This window comes from Sorex araneus, chromosome 2, assembly GCF_027595985.1.
Source record: "Sorex araneus isolate mSorAra2 chromosome 2, mSorAra2.pri, whole genome shotgun sequence".
Classification (NCBI taxonomy): Eukaryota; Metazoa; Chordata; class Mammalia; order Eulipotyphla; family Soricidae; genus Sorex; species Sorex araneus.
In genome coordinates, this window is record NC_073303.1 from 231531883 (window position 1) to 231551511 (window position 19629).

A 19629-nucleotide genomic window follows, 5' to 3' on the forward strand; every position below is an offset into this window, starting at 1 on the left:
GAGCTGAGTGTACCTGGGCCAGGATCAGAGTCCACAGTCAGGGGCATGTCTGCTCTTTGGTGAGTGTGGGCGGGTGGCAGGGGTGCAGGAACACAGTGCCCTGAGACAAAGTCCACCCAACCCCAGGCCAGACTGACCCTCCCCCACGGGGGTCAATAAACCAGGTGGAATTGGAATTGAAAAGGACTCCCCCAGTCCCACCTGCATGGCCGCTGCTGGCCACCAGAGGGCGCTCACCAGCTCGGACCGGAGCAGGCACGTTTGGGGCTCACCTGGGTGGACAGCCCCACTGGGTCCTCTCTCCTGGTGCCCGTGCTGCGACACCCTGCAGAAGGGAGCCACTTCCCTTTATCCCGGCGCTGGTGAGACGGGCCCACGTGGCTGGGCGGTCGGGCAATTGCTTCATCTGGGCCTTCCCTGGGACTTTCCTGGGGCAACTGCTGGGTCTGGAATTCCCAGGGGGGTGCTCCAGCAGGACCCTTCCCCTGGGGCCCGTGTGCACAGCTTGGGGTGCCAGTGAGGGCCCCACTCACATCAGACTGTGCTGTGCTGGAAATGGACCGTGCCCAACATGGGCGGTGACACTGGGGATTAAGCTGTGACCTGAGGCTTCCAGGAACTCCGAGCCTACCCCCTGCCACTGTCCTTTAAAAGGGGCTGGTGGATCAGGGCCAGCTCTATGCCTCCTGGGGTCATTCTGAAGCCTGTGGTCCCCTCCAGAAAGTCTCCCTGGCTTACCTTACCAAAGTGATAGCCCCATCCTGGCTTCTGAGTGCAGATACCTTCTTTGTGACTCAGGCCCTCTCTGTGCTGGCCAGGGACCAGGAGGTGGCAGGGAGGCTTCAGGTGTGTGAGCCTGCAGGTGTGGGGTCAGGCTGGACGCACATGCACACACGGGCACCCACACCAAGCCTGTCGTTGGGGCCGTGCCTGGGTGGCAGCAGAAAGACCGGGGTTCCCAGGATGAATCAGCGCACCCCTGCTTCCTCCCCACCCCACAAGAGCTGCCTTCCCCCAGATGACTCGGGCCAGTGTCCCTCCCTCCTCCTAGCTGGACCTTGTCTCTGGAGAAGGGGAGGAGAGCCAAGGACAGCTCGTGGCTCGGTGCCTGGTCGAGTGCCCGGTGTCCCAACAGGAGGAGCCCAAGCAGGGCTCTCAATGGAACCTGCAGCCCTGGTGTGTGCCCTGGCGGGCAGAGCTCACATGGGCACTGCTGTTGAAGGCACTCAGCTCCCAGTGCAGCACTCCGTGGACAGCACCCCAGCCAGGCATGTCCCCTACTACCAGCCACCAGGGATTAAACAAGGCGAGACAGTCTCGCCTCCCAGGGTCCAGTCGAGTCTAGCAGGTGGTGGAGTAGTGCTTAGAACGTGGGCATGCTGGGGCCCTGCCAGCCCGGCACCCTGCCAGGCCTCCCCAGCTGTGCCAGCAGAGGGCAATCCATGACTCCCACCCACATCTGGATGGCATGGCTCCTGGGTATCCACTTTGAGCTCCCTGCATGGAGCCGGCCCACCCCCTGCAGCCAGCCAGGCCCGAGGGCTTGGCCCTGTGCCAGTTTGGAGGCATGGCGGAAGCCATGAGCCAGCTTGCCAGCCTCAAGACCTGGTTGGTCCCAGGAGCTGGCAGCATCACAGGTGCTGGGGTGAGCCAGACCCAGGACCTCTTGCTGCGACCACTCCCCCGTCCCTAGTGGGTGGAGGAGGCTCCCAGACATCTTACTGGAGAAGAAAGGACAGTGTGGCTGTGGGCACTTGCAAAGGGCAGGAGAACATGGCTAGCATTTGGGGATGCAACCAAGGACTCCGTGTGCTAGAGGTCAAGAAGCATGTGTGCACTTGTGTGTGCATGAATGTGTGCACATGTGAGTGTACATGCAAGTGTGTGCATGCATGTATGCATGTACACAAGTCTGTGCATGTGTGTATGCACATGTACATGCTCTATGGTGAGTGTGTGCATGTGAGTGCATATACATGTGCATGTATATATGAGGGCAGGCGTGTGTGCATGTGAGTGTGTGCGTGTGTGTGTGCATGTGTGAGTGTGTAAGGTATATGTGCATGTGAATGCATGTATGTGTGCATATGTGCATGTGTGTGAGAGTACGTGTGCCTGTGCGTGTATGTGCATGTGAGCCCCAGGCATTCGCCAGTCCTGCCTGGGGAGTCCCAGGGCATGGCAGCAGGAGTGAGACTTCCACACGGACTTTTTTCAGCATTTCCAAAGCTGTCTAAGGGGTGATAGAGGGTGAGCATCCATCCCCACCCTGCCCTCCCTGCGTTCCCCCTCCCTGCTCTCTGCCAGCAGTGATGCTGCATCTGTCGAGGGGTGCCAGAGGCAGACCCTCTTGTTCTCAGTTGTGGTCCCTCGGGAAAGCTCCACACGGACACGCTAGTGTCTGCATGGCACTTTGGCTCAGAGCCCCTGGCAGAGGTCTGAAGAGATGCCCAGCTCCATGACAGGCTGTGGGAACAACCAGATGTCCCTCTGGGAAGTGCCACAGAACGGGACATCATTCACGGTCAGCACATAGGACTCTAGGCCCACAATCAAGGAAAGACCCAGACACAAGGCCAGTACCAGAAGCACTGGGCCATCTCGCCACCTGTTTTCCTTGGCGCTGTGGCCGCACTCCTGTGATGCCTGAGCCATACATCTGGCTGACATTTGGCCTGCTCCACCCAATGAGGGCCCCAAGCCTGCAGTGTATTTGACACCCTCTGAAGGCAGGGGGGAGGGAGCTCAGCCAAGACCCCAGCCAGGACGAAGTGCCAGAGCTCGTGAGGGTCCAGCTAGGGGAGAGCAGCCTGGTGCTGTGGCACTGGGGTTCATGCTGAGCATTGGGGCCCCCATGGCCTCACTGTCCCTGGAGCCCACAGACCTGGGCTTCCCTCCCTGCTCCACTTGTCCGTGCCTCGTCTTTAGGAACTCACCCCTGAGCTCCTACCCAGGCGAGGCTGGCAGGTGATGGGCCCACACTGAGTCTCTCTACAGATAGGCCAGTGACACAGTGGTTGATGCAGGTGCAGAGAGGTGAAGTAACTTGTCCCAAGTCAGTCACCTGGGGTTGAGTCCAGCCTGTCAGCAAGTTTTAAATCTGAATCTTCACCTCCTCTGAGGCTAGTAAGGTGACACTCCTAAGGTAGGACCCTAGTAAAAGCGACAGTACTAAAGCAGGGCCCCTCTCAGGGCTGCGAGTGCTGCTCGGTTCTGATGGTGTTGGAGGTGACAGTGACTGGTACTGTCGGAGGTGGTCACGGTGATGGTGGTGGGTATGTGGGAGGTGGTCACAGTGGTGGTGGGTGTGTCGGTGGTGGTCATGGCGGTGGTGGTAGGTGTGTGGGAGGTGGTCACGGTGGTGGTGGTGGATGTGTGAGAGGTGGCTATGGTGGTGGTTTTGTCAGAGGTGGTCATGGTGGTGATGATATTGGTGGTGGTGGCAGAGGTGGCACTGGTGTGTGCCTCTGATCTTTGAAACACTGACCTTTGGTAACCAAAAATCTTATTGAGTCAGTCTGGGGTGACGTGCAATCAGTGAGAAAGAATGTCTGTTTTTCTCGTGGGGGGTCACCTCTGACCCAGCCCGCTCACTCCTCAGGTGGGGTCAGCCTGGCTGCAGGTGCTCCTGGCATTCCCTGGCCTCCTGGCTTGGCTCTGCAGACCCTATGCCCCGAGGTGCCCTCCCCACGGTTGCACAGCCTAAGCCTCCTCCCACTGCCTGATCCCATCTCCTGGAGACTGGCCTGCTCCAGCCAGGGTGCTGGGCTGCCGGCAGGAGCCACCCACTGCAGCCTGGGGCCTTATGCCTCCTGCTCCTCTTCTCCATGCTCAGGGATCACTCAGATGTCACTCCCAGGGCTGGAACACACTTGCCACATGAGTGAAGGCCTGAATTTGATTCCTGGCACTGAAGAATCTCCCAGCACACGGCGGCCACACCGCTGGCTTGAGCATGACAGGTCACAATCCTTTTGTCAAAATTAGCCCCCCTGTCCCTCCCTGGACCTATTTCACAAGACCCCTTAGGGTCTAGGACATGGATTCTGCGCATCAGCTGATTTCCTGCTGCCCCCACACGGATCCAGACTCTGGAGGACAGGCAGCCATCCCGCTCAGTGGCCCCGGGCTGGGAGCAGCAACAGGACACAGTGGGCAGTGAGCGGCCGGGTGGTCCTGTGACCAGACTTTCAGCCCCATTGTTAGGACTGGGCGAGCGGTGGGAGCCCATGGAGAAGCCAGGGGACAGCCTGAGCAGCGGAGAAAGAGTCCCGAGAAGGGGCTGCATTCGCAGGGCTCTGCAGGATGAACAGGAGTTGGTCAGCCAGGGTTGCACATTTCAGCAGAGGGCTTGAGGGAGGAAAAGGAAGGGAGCTTACACGACTACACGACAGCTTTTTCAGGAGAGGTCATGTTCCAGGCCTCAGGATCACACCAAAACGGGCTGGAAAGATAGTGCTGTGAGTCAAGCACTTGCCCTGTACACGGCAGACCTGAGTCCACAACAAACCCAAAATCAGTCAATAAAAGGTAGTTACCCCTTCACTTTGTAGTTGGGAAGATTGAGTACTTCCCACGTCTGCCGAGGAACATTCTTATTGGCTGATGTATAAGAGGGTTATTTCTACCAGGCTGGGGAGTTTAGTGGCTAGAGACCATGCCTGATTGGAGGTAAACAGGCGCTGAGAGTTTGATTGGCTGAGAGCTCGGTGAGTAGTTTGGTTGGCTAAGGACCAGAGTCTAGTTGCGGGAGCAGCTTCTGGACGGCTGAAGGCAGGTCGCAGAGTCTGATTGACTGAAGGGTAGGCATGCCTGAAAGAGCAGGAAAGAAGCTAATTGGATGAAGAGCAGGAGGTTGGCGTTGGATTGGCTGGAAGTGTAGGCGATGGACTTCTGACTGGCTGAGCAGAGACCAGCCTAGGTATGGGTGATACCAGCGTATATTCATTCCCCAATCCTAGCTCCCTGCGCCCTGGTGGTGGTGGGTGGAGGCTAATCCTGGGAGCTCTTGGGAAATGCAAACAGGGTGTGTGTGTGTGTGTGTGTGTGTGTGTGTGTGTGTGTGTGTGTGTGTGTGTGTGTGTGTGTGTGTATGTGTGTGTGTGTGTGTGTGTGTGTGTCTGTGTGTGTGTGTGTAGGAGGGGAGGGCTGGGTCACTGCAGCCAAAGGCCAGACCTGGTGACAGTAACCTTGACCCCTACCCCCCTCACCTGCCCTGCTCTGCTTGACCACTAGGCCTCCTGCCTCACGTCACGTGGGTGAACAGAAGGTCCCCTTGCACTGTGGTTTCCCAGCTCTGTCCCCTTCCAGCCAGCCCCTGCTTTCGACCCTGTCCCATTGTCCCTCCAGGAATCCGGACTCTGCCACTTCTTCTGCTCCCTGTTCGCCCCTCCCCATGTGCTGACCTTCTCCCTGCTCCTCCATCTCCAGGGAAAACTCCAGGGTCCAGGACACACCTGGGCAGCTGTGCCCAGATTTCGTCCTATGGAGGTGCTGGGCCACCGCCTCTGCAGCCCTGGGTCATGCAGCCTCCCTGCTGTGCCCCCAGGGCTGGAGGCATGCGAGTGCTCCCAGGAGCCCTGCAGTCTGGCCTGTCCCCTCAAAGCGGCCCTCCTCCTCCCTGCCATCAGCACCCCGCGACCCACACATGCCAGGGGTGGGCAGAGAGCAGATAGAACGCTCTTAGTTCCCCTTACTCCCTGTGGTCTCCTCTCCCGAGTTAGCAGGGGGCCTGTTGTCTGACCGGGATGCTCACGCATTTAACCGCCCTTGGAGCCATCTCTGACCCGCCAAACAACACCTTTTTGTTTGTTTGTTTGGGGGACACTCCAGGCATTGCTCAGGAGTGACCCCTGGCAGTGGCTGGGGACATGCAGCTCCAGGGATGGAAGCAGGGGGAGCCACCTCCCCGTGCTGTCTCTTGGACCCTCGGAACATCACTCAGAATCTCGGAATCCCCCAAAGGGAGCGCCCTGAGCTCAGGTGGGCCAGAGGGGCCAGCTCTGCAGTGTGCCTGGGTCCCACAGTGCCTCTGTGGGTGTCTGGCCTTTTGACTGGGTCTCTGCGGCCCGCCAGGCTGTGTGGGGCTGTCTCTGCTCGGGGGCTGCCCTGTTCCCCCAACCACAGACATGCATGGCCTTCTCTTGGCTCTGTTCTGCCCCTCCCTTCCTCCTTCCTTCCTGCATGCTGGTGACCTGCTACCTGGCCCTGATGGCCACTTCCAGGCCAGATGCTCCCATGAGCACCTCTAGGGCTTGTCCAGTCCTCCTGGCCCAGGGACTTCCAGGGCCTCACATGTGGGCCATGCATCCTGTGAGGGGGTGTCCCTGCCCCCCTTTCCCCCGTGTCTGAGAAGGGTGGGCTTGGCAGGGAAGGTGTTCCGGGGGACATGGCAGCAAAAGGCGGCTGGGGTGGGTGAAGCTGGGTGATCTCACCCATGCATATGAGACGGGAACCCGCACCGATGGAAGACGGAAACGAACCAGGAGGCGGCAGAGGTGGGGATTTATGTAACAGCTGAAGGGACGGCGTGTAGAGAGGGGACATGGTGATGGGACAGAAACACAGCACTTGCCCACTTGCCCTTTTGTCCCCTGACGCCCATTTGGTGTCTGCACTTCACACCCAAGCACTGCAGGAAGTACCCCCCACACCAACCAGGGTAACGGAGAGAGTGGAGGACCCAGGTCTGACCCCCTGAGCACTGTTGGGTGTGGCCCCAGACAAAAACAGCACAAATAAACTTCATCCATCTGCGACCCCAGCGGGACAGGCCCACGCGGTTCCCTCTTCAGCTGACGGCACTGACCCTCCAGGCCTTTCCCTCTGCCCCGCCACCTCTCCTGGCCTCCACTCCTCCCTAGGGATGGCCACTGGCTCTGTCCTGCCCCAGCCAGGTCCTGCTGAAACCCGACCTGCCACGTTTGGGTTTCACCTGACATGTTTTCCCTGCCTGCCTCCCTCCGAATGGCACAGCTTGAATTATTTGTATCATCTCTGTCTTCACAGCCCAGCCCCCCACCGTGCTGGAGGTGGGGCTCTAACCCGAAAGGGAGGCTTTCGTGTCCGTGTTCCCCCTGGGAAGCCAGTTCCGTCTTGAGTGCTCAGCCTGGGGGGAGATGGGGCAGTGGGGCGGCGGGGAGATGGCTTCTGAAATTTCAGCCTCTCTTCCCTCTCTACCATCTGCACTCACCTACCCGCCCTCCAGCACCCGCCTCCCCACACGCTTCCCTTCAAACCACACGAAACGGCTCAGTAGCCTTTGGTTTGAGGGCTGTGGGGGTTTGGAGGCATGCGTGCTATAGCCTGCCCCAGAAATCCCGGTGCTCGTCCCGCTGCCCATCTTCCTGCTCTTGGGTCACCACAAACTCTTCCTGAGAATTGGTTATTAGATGTGTGGGACCACGGGTCTGAGGCATGGTCTGGAGGCACATATACATGCACATATACGTACACATATACACACACATATACATTTCATCTGTACATAGGAACAGCCCGCATGGAAGACCGGGCCGTTCTCGGGAGCAGCTGAAGTGACGGGGCCCACAGAGCACGTCTGTGAGGTGTGCATCACCCATTCACTGACCCACACATTCATCCATTCACTCATTCCCTCACACATCCATTCATTCAGTTCTTCACAATCTCATTCACTCAGCCTCATTCGTTCACTCATCCATGCATTCTTTATTCCCTGGACACTCACCTGCGTATTTCCTCACTGACTCCCTCATTCGAGCTGAATTCGGCTCCCCAGTTTTACTGAGTCATAATTGACACACGAAATTATATGTATTTAAGCTGCACAATGTGACTCAATGCTAGTTCTTGTTCTTCAGGTTTCAGTTTAGGGCCTGACCATCAGCCTCCAATGGTGGGTCCCCCCCTGCTGCTGCGTCCTCCTAGGCCACATCCCCTCCCCGCTGTGAGGAGCCTGCTCCCCTCTCTGAATTCTGACCCAGGAGAGGCTGATCTTTATTTTTCTCACTTGTCGGTGCCAGTGGTGGACCCTGGACGCACACAAGCAGGCCCATGCAGACCCCCGGAGCCCTTTGGGGCCTGACTATGCTGTGCCAATTCTCCGCCTGATTCCAGTGCCCCGGACAGACGTCAGTGCCCAGCCTGGGCGGTGCATGGGCTCTCTCACTCCAGCTGACCCCAGAGTCTCCTGCAGGACACAGTCTGGCCTCAGTGGCCAGGCGGGGCCTGCCAGCTGGAGACAGAGAAGTGTCCGCTGACTCTGAAGTAGGCAGGAGTCAGTGGCAGGCTCAGCTGGCAGGGCCAGGACTCCTGTCACCCTGGCAGCATCTGTGGTGCTGGGGCAGTACAGGACCCTCAGGCAGGGCTTGGTGTGTCCAAGGGTGAAGCTGGCACTGCAGTGTGCCTAGGATGGCATGCGTCTTGCCCATACACCAAAGGCTGCTCCCAGTTAGCTGCAGTGTCCGCTGCCCCCAGGCCAGGACTGACATCAGGACTTCACTGCCTGAGCTTTGGGATGGTCAAACCTGGAGGAGTCCCCTAACCCTGATTCCCTTTCTTGGGGCTCAGGAACTAAGAATTCAAGGCTTGCTGCTGCTCCTGCCTGACCCCAGGGGCTGCACCATGGCCTGGAGGGTCCCTCCCCTCTGGTGACCCCCTAGGGGTGTCTGGTCTGTGCAAGGTCCTTGAGCTCCCTCTGGGGTGGCCACAGGAATGGGGGTAGGGGAGTATGCAGGGAAGTCCCCAGCTGCTGCCTGCGTCTCTCAGTTCAGGGGCAGGGTGGCAGGTGCTGGGTGGGGAGGCTGATGAGGGGGTGGGGAGCTGCCGGGGGCGGGAGGGAGCTGGTTTCCAAGGGGAACCCTGGGAGGCTGCAGGTCACCTGGGGGCCCAGGGGAGGGAGGGGCCTTCGGGAACTGGCTGAGCGGGATCTGGGCCAGGCTTCCCCAGCAGGCGTCCGGGGGTCGGGTCTTTGGGGAATCCTGGCTGGTCCCCCCAGTGCCTGCCTGTCCATTCCCAGTGTCAGGCTGGGTCTCCTCTAGGTCTCCTCTGGGTCGCACGTCGTCGTCGGTCCCGCCCAGAGGCGGGCGAGAGCGGGCGGGGCGCGCCGGTCCGGGTTAAAGCGAGGGCGGCTGGGTGCGGGCAGAGCGCGGGGAGCAGAGCCGCACCGACTCCGGGGTGAGCGCGGGCGCGCGGGGTCTGTGGGGCGCGCGGGGTCTCGGGGCGCGCGGGGTCTGCGGGGCGCTCGGGGTCTGCTCGCGGGTCGCGCTGTCTTGTGGGGCCCTCAGGCGGGGTCTGCGCAGGTTCGCGCCCCCGTGGCACCGTGCGCCTGGCGGTCGGGCCACCTTCTCTTCTGGGGCAGACACAGACCCCGGGACGTCTACCCCGCTCCCCGCATCTCCAGGCTGGGGGAGAGGTACCAGGCTGCGGGCCAGGAGCGCCTCCCACCTCATGGGAGAGGGACCTGAAGGACGCTGCTCCGGGAGGCCCCAGCGTGGTCCAGAACCCTGCTCGGACACCCTGACCCATGAGCACCGATGGGTGAGGCTCTGGACCTGGAACAGGGCCTGGTGGCTGGAAGCTTCTGCCCGTCTCGGGCCAAAACTGCCAGCTGGCACTGCCCAAGCGCTTCCTTGAAACCGTCACAGCCTTCTCCTCCCTCACTCAGATGCTGGGGGTGCATTGGCACCAGGACTGGGGAGTGGGGGGAGCCCGTCGCAAGACAGGGGGCTCCAAGGGGGCGTGGCCTGTGTGCATCTTAGGCCGGCCGGGAGCAGGGCCCCTGTCCACATTCCTCCTGGGAGCCCACACAGCTGAAAGACAGTCAGGAGGGGCTGGGTCAACCTGACTAACCAGCCGCCCTGGGCGTGGACCAGGACACCTTGGGCTGCCTCCCAGTCCCCAGAGGTGGGCGGGCTGCTGCTGCCAGAGCTGCTGCCTGATCGGCTTCCTGGAGGAGGAGGCACAGCGAAGAGAATGGGAGTGTGCAGTATGTGTGTAACTGTGTGGATGTGTGTGTTTGAACTGTGTGTGGGCAAGTATGGGTTTGTTTGTGAATGTGTGAGTGCAGAACTGTGTGATGGGAGTGTGTGAATGTGTGTGACTTATATGTGTGTGTATGTGAGCACATGTGTGAACCTATGTGAGAATGTGTGAGTGTGTGTATGTGTGAGCATATATATATGTGAGCATGTGTCTGTGAGCATATGTATGTGTGAATATGTGTGAGTGTGTGTATATGTGAGCATGTGTGTGAATGTGTGTAATGTGTGTGTGAGCATGTGAGTGTGTGGGCATGTGTGTATATGCGTATATGTGAGAGTGAGCATATGTGTGTGTGAGTGAGCATGTGTGCATGTGTGAGCATGTGAGTATACATGTGAGCCTGTGTATGTGTAAGTGTGCAGTGTGTGAGCCTGTATTGTCACCGTCAGGGCCCAGGAGACCATGGGCCTGAGAGAGAGCACAGGGGAAGATGAGACATTTACCTTGCACTTACCCGATCCAGGTTCAATTCCCAGCACTCCAGAGGGGCCCCAAGCTATGCCAGGAGTGATCCCTGAACGCAGAGCCAAGAGTTAGTCCTGAGCTCCTCCGGGTGTGATCACCCCCTCCCCACCCACCACGACCCAGAGTCCAGAGTGGGCACCACGGAGAGGGGCTGACCAGAAAAAGACCCCTCCTGGGCAGAAAGTGGAGGTAGCTGGGAGGGAGGAGGCGCCCAGGAGGGTGGAATATTCTGGAAGCAGATAGAGGAGCACTTGCGTGGTGAGTGCCCCGGCCAAGTCAGAGTGGACACGGTGCCTGCCATGGGCCGGGCACAGGAGGCAGCTGGGAGGAAGGCTGGCACAGAGGTGGGCACTGAGGCCCGGCAGGCAGTCCCCTGCCCAGCTGCAGTTGGGGAGCCCACTGCCATGTCCCCCCAGGATGCTGCCCATCACTGAAGTGCTGCTGCGGGCCCTGGGCCTCGAGAGGACGGCCTTCCGCCTGGGCGCTGTGTCCGCGCTGCTCCTCGGCCTGCTCTTCCTGCTCTTCCGCCAGCTGCTGCGGCTCCTGCAGCGTGGCCTCGGCTTCTACCGCACTTGTCGCCAGCTGCGCTGCTTCCCCCAGCCCCCCCGGAGAAACTGGCTGCTGGGACACCTGGGCATGGTGTGTGAGGGCAGAGGAGAGGGGCACCGGGCAGGGGTGAGGACAGCTGGGCGGCGGGCGGGCTTGGCAGAGGAGGGGCTGCAGGTTTCTCAGCCTCAATTCCGAGCTGGAGCCGTGAACAGACCCTGCGGGGAGAGGACCAGAGATCACAGCGGTGTCCAAGGACTCACTCCATTGTCCAAGGTTCTGCTGAATCGTCCCCACCTGTTGTACACGGCCCATGCGCACCCCAGATCCTGGCAGGTGCCTCCTGTCTGGTCACGGCCTTTGCTGACACAGCAGGGGCCTGTCCTGCACCAGTGCCCCCCGCCCCCTGGAGGCTCTGCCTCCCGCAGGGCCTCTCTGCTGTGACCTTAGCCCAGAGGGGAGAACCCCAATTCCTGGGGCATTTTCCAAAGCCCTCCCCACCCTGTGCGAGCACCAGGAGACCTGGGGGAGCCCCACCCTGTCCGTGCAATGGGAGGACCAGCAACCCTGACCTGGCTTTTAACCCCGTCACACCTGAGTGTGGCATCTGGACAGTGCTGTCACATGTCATGCATGAGTGCCGGCTGGACGCTGCCATCGTGCGTTCATGCATGGCGGCTGCCACTGGGCACTGGTGCATGGCAGCTGGACGGTGCAGCTCACCAGGTTCCTGGCTCCACTCGAGTCTTGGTGCCACGTCCAGGGAGGCACAGGCAGGTGGGAGGACATGGCTTTCCACGTGGCTGCCGAGGGTGGCTCTGAGCACTCACTCTTTGGACACTACCGTCCTTTGTCCTGCTGGCCAGGGGCAGCTGCTCGGACTCCAGTTCTGTGGTGGGTGACAGTGCTGGGTCCAGGAACTGAGCCCTGTGTGCAGGGTGAGCTCCAGCCACTGGAGATGCATGGAGACTGAACTTTGAGCAACACGCTGGGGTCAGGCAGGCAGGGAACAGCAGCCATTGGCCTTTTGGTGCTTCCCCGTCACTTGCTCTGACTCAGGCCTGGTGGGAGCCCAGATGCTTCGCTGGTGCTCATCTGTGAGACGGAGTTTGCTGGATTGGAAGGCCCTACTGTGCAAAGGGACAGATGTGGGAGAAAGCTAGGAGAATCAGGTGGGAGGGATGTTCAGAATGATGAAGTGTGAGGGCGGGCAGGTGATGAGGTGGGGGTCAACTGGGTGCTGGAACTAGACACATGTACACAGAAGCAGGAGCCGGGGCATGCTTGGCTCTCACAGTGAGTCTGGGTGGGCATCTCACATGCTTCTCCCTTGTCCCTTGCAGTATCTCCCCAATGAGTCGGGCCTTCAGGATGAGAAGAAGGTGCTGGACAACATGCATCATGTGATTCTCGTGTGGATGGGGCCTGTCCTGCCACTGCTGGTTCTGGTCCACCCTGACTACATCAAGCCTGTGCTGGGGGCCTCAGGTAGATAGACTGGGCCTCCGAGCCACAAGAAATCTGCCATTCTCTAATCCCACCTGGGTTTCTACGTAGTTGGGCTATCCAGAAGAAGGGCTATTTGAATAGGGCTTTGAGGGTTGAATAGGAGTTTACCAAAATGAACCTGGCTCAGCACAGCCATTGGAGGAAGGTCCAGCAGTGGATTGGTTTGTGGTTCATGGAGGCACCATTTAGGTGAGTCGGCACTTCAAGGGCTTAGGCAAGCGCTGGTTTGCTGAGTTCATGTAGGAATTCCACCAGGCAGGCACACTTGTTTTCATCTTTTTTTGAGAGATTAGGAAAGAGAGAGACATAGGGATGCCTACCCAAATTATCACCACCAGTTAATGGCCTGCCAGAACATGACCCAGATCTGGCTCTGTCCCAGTGGCTGACAACTTTCTAATGGGCCCTTCGTGGGCTCAGAACCTCGTCTTCTGCATACCTTATGTCCTTCTCTTCCTGACCCCAACTCATGGAGATAATCATGGAAGAACAGCCCAGAATCTGCTGGAAGGCAGTAGAGGAAGGAAGAATAGGGACAGTGCCTTTGGAGGAGGCTGCCCAGAGATGTGAATAGGGGTTTTGAAGGATGCATAGGAGTTTGCTGGACTGGAAGGCCCTGCTGTGCAAAGGGACAGATGTGGGAGAAAGCTAGGAGAATCAGGTGGGAGGGATGTTCAGAATGATGAAGTGTGAGGGCAGGCAGATGATGAGGTGGGGGTCAACTGGGTGCTGGATCCAGACACATACACAGAATGGAAAAACTGTGTTTTCCTTAGGGACAGAGGGAGCCACTGAGGGGGTGGGGCAGCACTGAGTGTCCTAAAGATCTCAGCAGGTCAAGCCTGTGGTCGAGAGCCCAAAGGAAGACATCTCCATTTTTCTCTCTAGAAGCCCGCCCTGGATTCCAGCATGACTCTCTGTCTCCCTTTGTACTGGACACACCTTTTACCTTCTTGATAATTACCTGGCGTGCCTCTGCTTCCCTTTCTCACTCCACCCAGTGCTCCTCCAGTGGGGTGTGCGGCTGAGCCTGCTCTGGGTCCCCAGCATTGCTCTGTATGGGATGGGTGCAGAAAGGGGCAGGGGAGATGTGTGGAATGGGAGAATGAATGGACGATGACTGTGCCAGTGATTGACCAACTCCTGGGGAGTGTATGTGGGTGTCTGAATCATGTCTTGGGTAAAAGTGACATTACTTGAATTTCACATACTTCCTCCTAGGGCCCCTGATTACTGTGTCCTAAATTTTTCAGCATATAGAAGGGGAGTTAACATACTCACCCTCTCATCTATCCATTATCCATCCATCCATACCCCCCCTCCATCCACTTATCCATCCATCCACCCACCTATGCATCCATGCAACAATATATCCATCTATCAGCACACTCATTTATTTATCCTTCATCCATCCATCCATCCATCCATCCATCCATCCATCCATCCATCCATCTATTCACCCGTCTATCCGGCCACCCATCTATGCATCCATGTAATGATCTATTCATCCGTCAGTAAATATCTCTTCATCCACTACCCACCAATGCACCCACCCTCCCATCCACCTACCCACCCATCTATCCATCCATTCACCCACCCATCCATTCCTCTACCCACCCATCCATCTACTCATCAATCCATCCATCCATTCACCCATCCACCCATCTATCTACTCATCCATCCATCCATCCATTACCCCACCCATCCATTCCTCTACCCACCCATCCATCCATGCACCATCCATTCTCCATCATTTTCCCACCACATAGCCCTTCATAGGTTTTTTCATTTACTCAATAAAACTTATTTAGTGCCAATACATCCACAACCATTATAGTGCCTCCTTTTGACTGGTTGGTGATCGACTCCAGTGTTTGAAAGGGGGCTAGTAGACAAACAGTGGTGGAAGAATGTGGTGTGTTGGAGAGAATTTGTGCCTGAGAGCCGCCTGGGGGCAGATCTGTGGGATGGCAGCAATGAGTGTGCAGGAGTTGGGGTACAGGAAAGGGTCCCTGACCGCTCAGGACTTGGGGAAAGGGCTGGTGCTCGAGGCTGTGAGTGTGAGAGCAGGAAGGCCCACCTGACCTGGGGGCAGTGGCAGGGCCGTCCTGGAGAGGGGAGAGGAGGTGTCTTGCACCACCTATGCTACAGAGGTGAGAGTGAGGGTCACTTGGGGTGGGCGTACAGACTGGGCATGATTTGGAGGCGGGGTGGAGCACCTGGGGCAAATGTGGAAGGAAGAGGTGGGCGAGGTAGAATGGGGATGAGCTGGGACAGTTTTAGCAGGGCAGGGGGAGCCCTGGGGAGGGCCTGAGGGGGAGGGGGATCCTGGCAGCGGGCCACTAGGAAGCCTCTTTGGAGCAGGGTTGTGTCCACACAGCAGCCGGGGCCCCCACGCAGGGCCTGGGACTGAGCTGTGCTTTCTCCATCGTTTCTCCGTCTCTCTGCAGCGGCCATTGCCCCCAAGGATGACCTCTTCTATGGGTTCCTGAAGCCTTGGCTGGGTGAGTGAGGGACAGGCAGGCTTCGGGCGAGAGGGGGCCTGGCTGGGGGCTCCCTGACCGCAGCCTTTGGGCTCCAGGGGACGGGCTGCTGTTGAGTAAGGGGGACAAGTGGAGTCGGCACCGCCGCCTGCTGACGCCTGCCTTCCACTTTGACATCCTGAAGCCCTACATGAAGATCTTCAACCAGTGCAGCGACACCATGCACGTGCGTGAGCTGCAGCGGGCGGGTGCCAGGAGGGATGCGGTGGGTCCTGGGGGCCTGCCCATGGCCACAGACTGGCCCACCGCCATTCTCTCTCCCAGGCCAAGTGGCAGCGCCTGGTGGGGGGCTCAGTGGCCTCTCTGGACATGTTCGAGCACGTGAGCCTCATGACCCTGGACAGTCTGCAGAAATGCGTATTCAGCTACAACAGTGACTGCCAGGAGTGCGTGTGCCCCCAGGGGAGGCAGAGGGCTGGGGGGGAGGGAGCTGCTGGGCGAAACCTCATGTTCTCCTGGTGGGCTCTGGTGGAAGGGACCTCAGACGTGTGTGCTGGACCGGCATGTGGGGTGGATGGTGGCAGTGGGTGAGCGCGTGGAATTCCTGAGGCTGCACCTCTCTGCCAGTGCTGGGTGGTGGCGGGTGCCCTTGTGTCTGTGACCCAGAGTGGGCAAAACTCGCGGCAGGGACGTGAGTGTTCACCTGCCGGGAGGAGGTGTGGGCAGGGTGCTGGGGCACGAGGGATGGGAACCGGCGTGGAGCCGTTGGGGGGGGGGGGTTGGGGATTGGCCTGCAAGGCTTGCTGGGCATGGCTGGACAGGACAGCGGGATGGTCTGGGTCCAGAGAGGGCGTGGCTGAACATCACAGGGATGCGTCATAGCATACTCCAGTGGTGTGGGGCCTGGGCTATTGGCGGGCCTCCCGTCCCTGCTCAATACCAGCCCTCGGCAGGAAGCAGAGTGACTACATCTCGGCTATCATTGAGCTGAGCTCCCTGGCCGTGCGGCGGCAGTACCGCCTCCATCAGTACCTGGACTTCATCTACTACCGCACGGCTGACGGGCGCCGCTTCCGTGAGGCCTGCGACACAGTGCACCACTTCACCACCGAGGTCATCCAGGAGCGGCGCCGCGCACTGCATGTCCAGGGTGCTGAGGCCTGGCTGCAGGCCAAGCAGGGAAAGACCCTGGACTTCATTGATGTGCTGCTGCTGGCCAGGGTGAGGCCATAGCAGGTCCCAGAGGGGAGACTGTGGGGTGCCCTTGACCCGCTGGGAGGTCTGAGCATGGCCCACTGCCTCCCACAGGATGAGGATGGGAAGGAGCTGTCCGACGAGGACATCAGGGCGGAGGCCGACACCTTCATGTTCGAGGGTGAGCACCTGGCAAGCAGGGGGCAGGGGCCAGGGCCCTGGGGTTGGTGCCCTCTGTCAACGGCCCAGGGGCTACTCTGTGCTTGCAGGTCATGACACCACATCCAGTGGCCTCTCATGGGTGCTGTTCAACTTGGCCAAGCACCCAGAGTACCAAGAGAAGTGCCGGGAGGAGATCCAGGACATCATGAAGGGCCGGGAGCAGGAGGAGCTGGAATGGTGAGTGGGGGCCAGGGCGTGGGCCCGACTGCCTGACCATACGCGGCTCCCAAGTCTTGGGTGGGCAGATGCCATGGTCCCTCTCTCTCGCCACTGCTGCTGAAGAAGCCCCTGGCCGCCTCATGAGCTTTGACCCAGGGCCAGTGCTGGGCTCTGACTCCCATGGAGGAAAGAGCTTGGCTAGGAGCCGGGACTAGGACAGCGGGGAAGGCGTTTGCCTTGCATGCGGCCGACCCGGGTTTGATTCCCAGCATCCCTTATGGTCCCCCCAGCACAGCCAGGAGTAATTCCTGAGTGTAGAGCCAGGAGTAACCCCTGAGCATCGCCGGGTGTGACCCAAAAAGCCAAAGAAAAAAAAAAGAGTTCGGCGAGGGGGTTGGGGGAGTACTGGTTCTAAAGGGCTGTTGCCCAGGGTGGTTAACATGTGTGGCTACACGGCCCATACACGCATGACTACACAGCCCACACGTGTGTAACTACACAGCGCACATGTGTTACTATAAAGCCCACATTCATGACTACACAGTTCATGCACATTAACTACACAGCCCACACATATGTAACTATAAAGCCCACATAGGTGACTACACAGCTCACACACATTATAGACACAGACCACACATGAAACTACACAGCACACATGCATTATCTATATGGCCCACATGGAGTAACTACATGGCCCATATGTGCGACTACACAGCCCACATAAATGTAACTATACAGCCCACACATGTATATCTACATAGCTTACACATGTATCTACAGAGTCCACATATATGAATCTATGCAGCCCACACATGTGTATCTATGAGCCCACACATGTGTAACTACATAGGCCATAGACATTACCTACCCGGCCCATACATGTGTATCTATACAGCCCACACACATGTATCTACATAGCCCACATGCATGTATCTACACAGCCCATACACATGTAACTACATACTGTTACTGGATATGTGTAACTATGTGTAATGCACAGCCATACTTATGTGACTACTCAGCCCACACTTTTGTAACTACACAGCCCACACATGTGTAACTATACAGCTCACACATGTGTATCTATGGGTCCATGCCCTGCTGTCCACTGGCCTTCATGGACGCACCGTGATGGGACAGACTAGGGTGAATGGTGCAGCTCTGCAGTTCCCATGGAGGCTGCATGCAAACACCTGCACATGCACACGGGCATGTGTTTTCAGACATGTATATGTGGGTGTAGAACATCTGTGCATGGATGTACAGGCACACACCTGTGTCCATGCAGAGGAGCACACGTATGCAAACCTGTAGTCTGAGGGCTGAGCCTGCACTCTGTCGCCCACCTGCAGGGACGACCTGACTCGGCTGCCCTTCACCACCATGTGCATCAAGGAGAGCCTGCGCCAGTTCCCGCCTGTCACGCTGGTCTCGCGCCGCTGCACCCAGGACATCCGGCTCCCGGACGGCCGCATCATCCCCAAAGGTGCAGCTGGTTCTGTGCAGCTGGTTCTATCCCAGGGCACCGAAGGAGTCTCCAGACTCTGCCCTGACTCTCCCCTCCCCTCCTCACAGGCATCATCTGCCTGGTCAGCATCTACGGGACCCACCACAACCCCAAAGTGTGGCCCGATTCCAAGGTGAGGTTTCGGCCCAGCCGAGGAAGGGACAGTGGGTCAAGCCCCCCCCACCCCCTGCAAGGCAGAGACAAGCCAGCTGGGGACAGGAAGCACTAGCAGAGAGGCCCTGTGTGTGTGTGAAGGGGTGGTGACCACTTCCCACTGCCGTTCCCTGTCCTGCTGAACTCACCGCAGCTGCCTCTGCCCAGGTGTTCAACCCATACCGCTTTGACCCAGACACCCCGCAGCAGCGCTCGCCGCTGGCCTACGTGCCCTTCTCGGCAGGGCCCAGGTAACTCCTGCATCCGGGGGCATGCGGCAGGAGAAGCAGGGCGTGCAGCCCCGGGAGTGAGGCCCTGCGGGTCCCGCAGCTCACGACGCCCGCCCTTGCAGGAACTGCATCGGACAGAGCTTTGCCCTGGCTGAAATGCGTGTCGCTGTGGCACTGACCCTGCTGCGCTTCCGTCTGAGCGTGGACCGGACGCGGAAGGTGCGGCGGAAGCCTGAGCTGATCCTGCGCACGGAGGACGGCATTTGGCTCAACGTGGAGCCGCTGCCTGCGCGGGCCTGAGAGCTCGGTGGCTGCACCTGCGGACCAGGGGCAGGCCCCGCCCACACAAAACCACGCCCATAAGAGAGACCAGGTCCAGGCCCTGCTCACGGCGCAAGGCCACGCCCAAACCAAGGTCCCCGCCCACACCAAGGCCCCGCCTGCCCGCCGTGCTAGGAACTCTGGGTGGCGAAAGGCCTCCAATAAAGACCCTCCCATAGTGCAAGGCCGTGCCCATGGCACGAAGGCCAACTCATGGTGCAAGGTCCCGCCCACAGGCCCAGACCACGCCCATGGAAGGAGGCCCCACCCACGGCACAAGTCCCGCTCTTGGCGCAAGGCCCCGCCCACTGCACTCAGGCTGAGTCCATGGAGACCAGGCCACAGGGTTCACCCCAAAGATCCTGGGAAGTCATGCCTTGCCAAGCTTGAGCTCTGCTCCTGAAGGACTGGACTCTTTTACTAGACAGCCCAATGGTGCTGGCCTCACCCCTGGAGGCAGGTTCTGCCTCCCTAGTGCCCTTCCTGCCTTCTTGCTTAAGGGGCCAGGCTCTGTGGAGCCCCTGTGGTGGAGGCCAGGGCCCCAGGACACAGCTCACGCTCCAGAGTGCAGGCCGGCTTCCAGGTCACCACCACGGCCTCCGAACCAGAGACATGACCGGTGTCCAGGACTTCAGAGGCAAGATGGGCCACTGAACCGTCGAGGAAACAGACCTACCATGCGAGATGGCCCTGCTGGCTTTCTTACTGTGGACTAGGAGCTGAGGTCCGGACTTCACTCTCCGGAGCCCCTTTCCCTGCACAGCCCACCTGGACTGCAATGGCCCTTCCTACCTCCCTTGCTCTGAGGCCCTTG

General features: G+C 59.2%; 1 protein-coding gene across 1 annotated transcript; it reads left to right on the top strand.

Annotated features, from left to right (window-relative positions):
* Positions 1–9141: 9141 nt before the first annotated feature.
* On the top strand, positions 9142–19589 carry LOC101546491 (ultra-long-chain fatty acid omega-hydroxylase). Its single transcript, XM_004616676.2, has 13 exons — positions 9142–9156; positions 10905–11127; positions 12378–12522; positions 14994–15047; positions 15125–15252; positions 15351–15472; positions 15980–16247; positions 16335–16401; positions 16490–16619; positions 17957–18090; positions 18180–18244; positions 18433–18515; positions 18617–19589. Exons 2-13 carry the CDS (start codon positions 10906–10908, stop codon positions 18792–18794), a joined length of 1596 nt encoding a protein of 531 aa, XP_004616733.1. The 5' UTR covers positions 9142–9156; position 10905; the 3' UTR covers positions 18795–19589.
* The last annotated feature ends 40 nt before the right edge of the window (positions 19590–19629 follow it).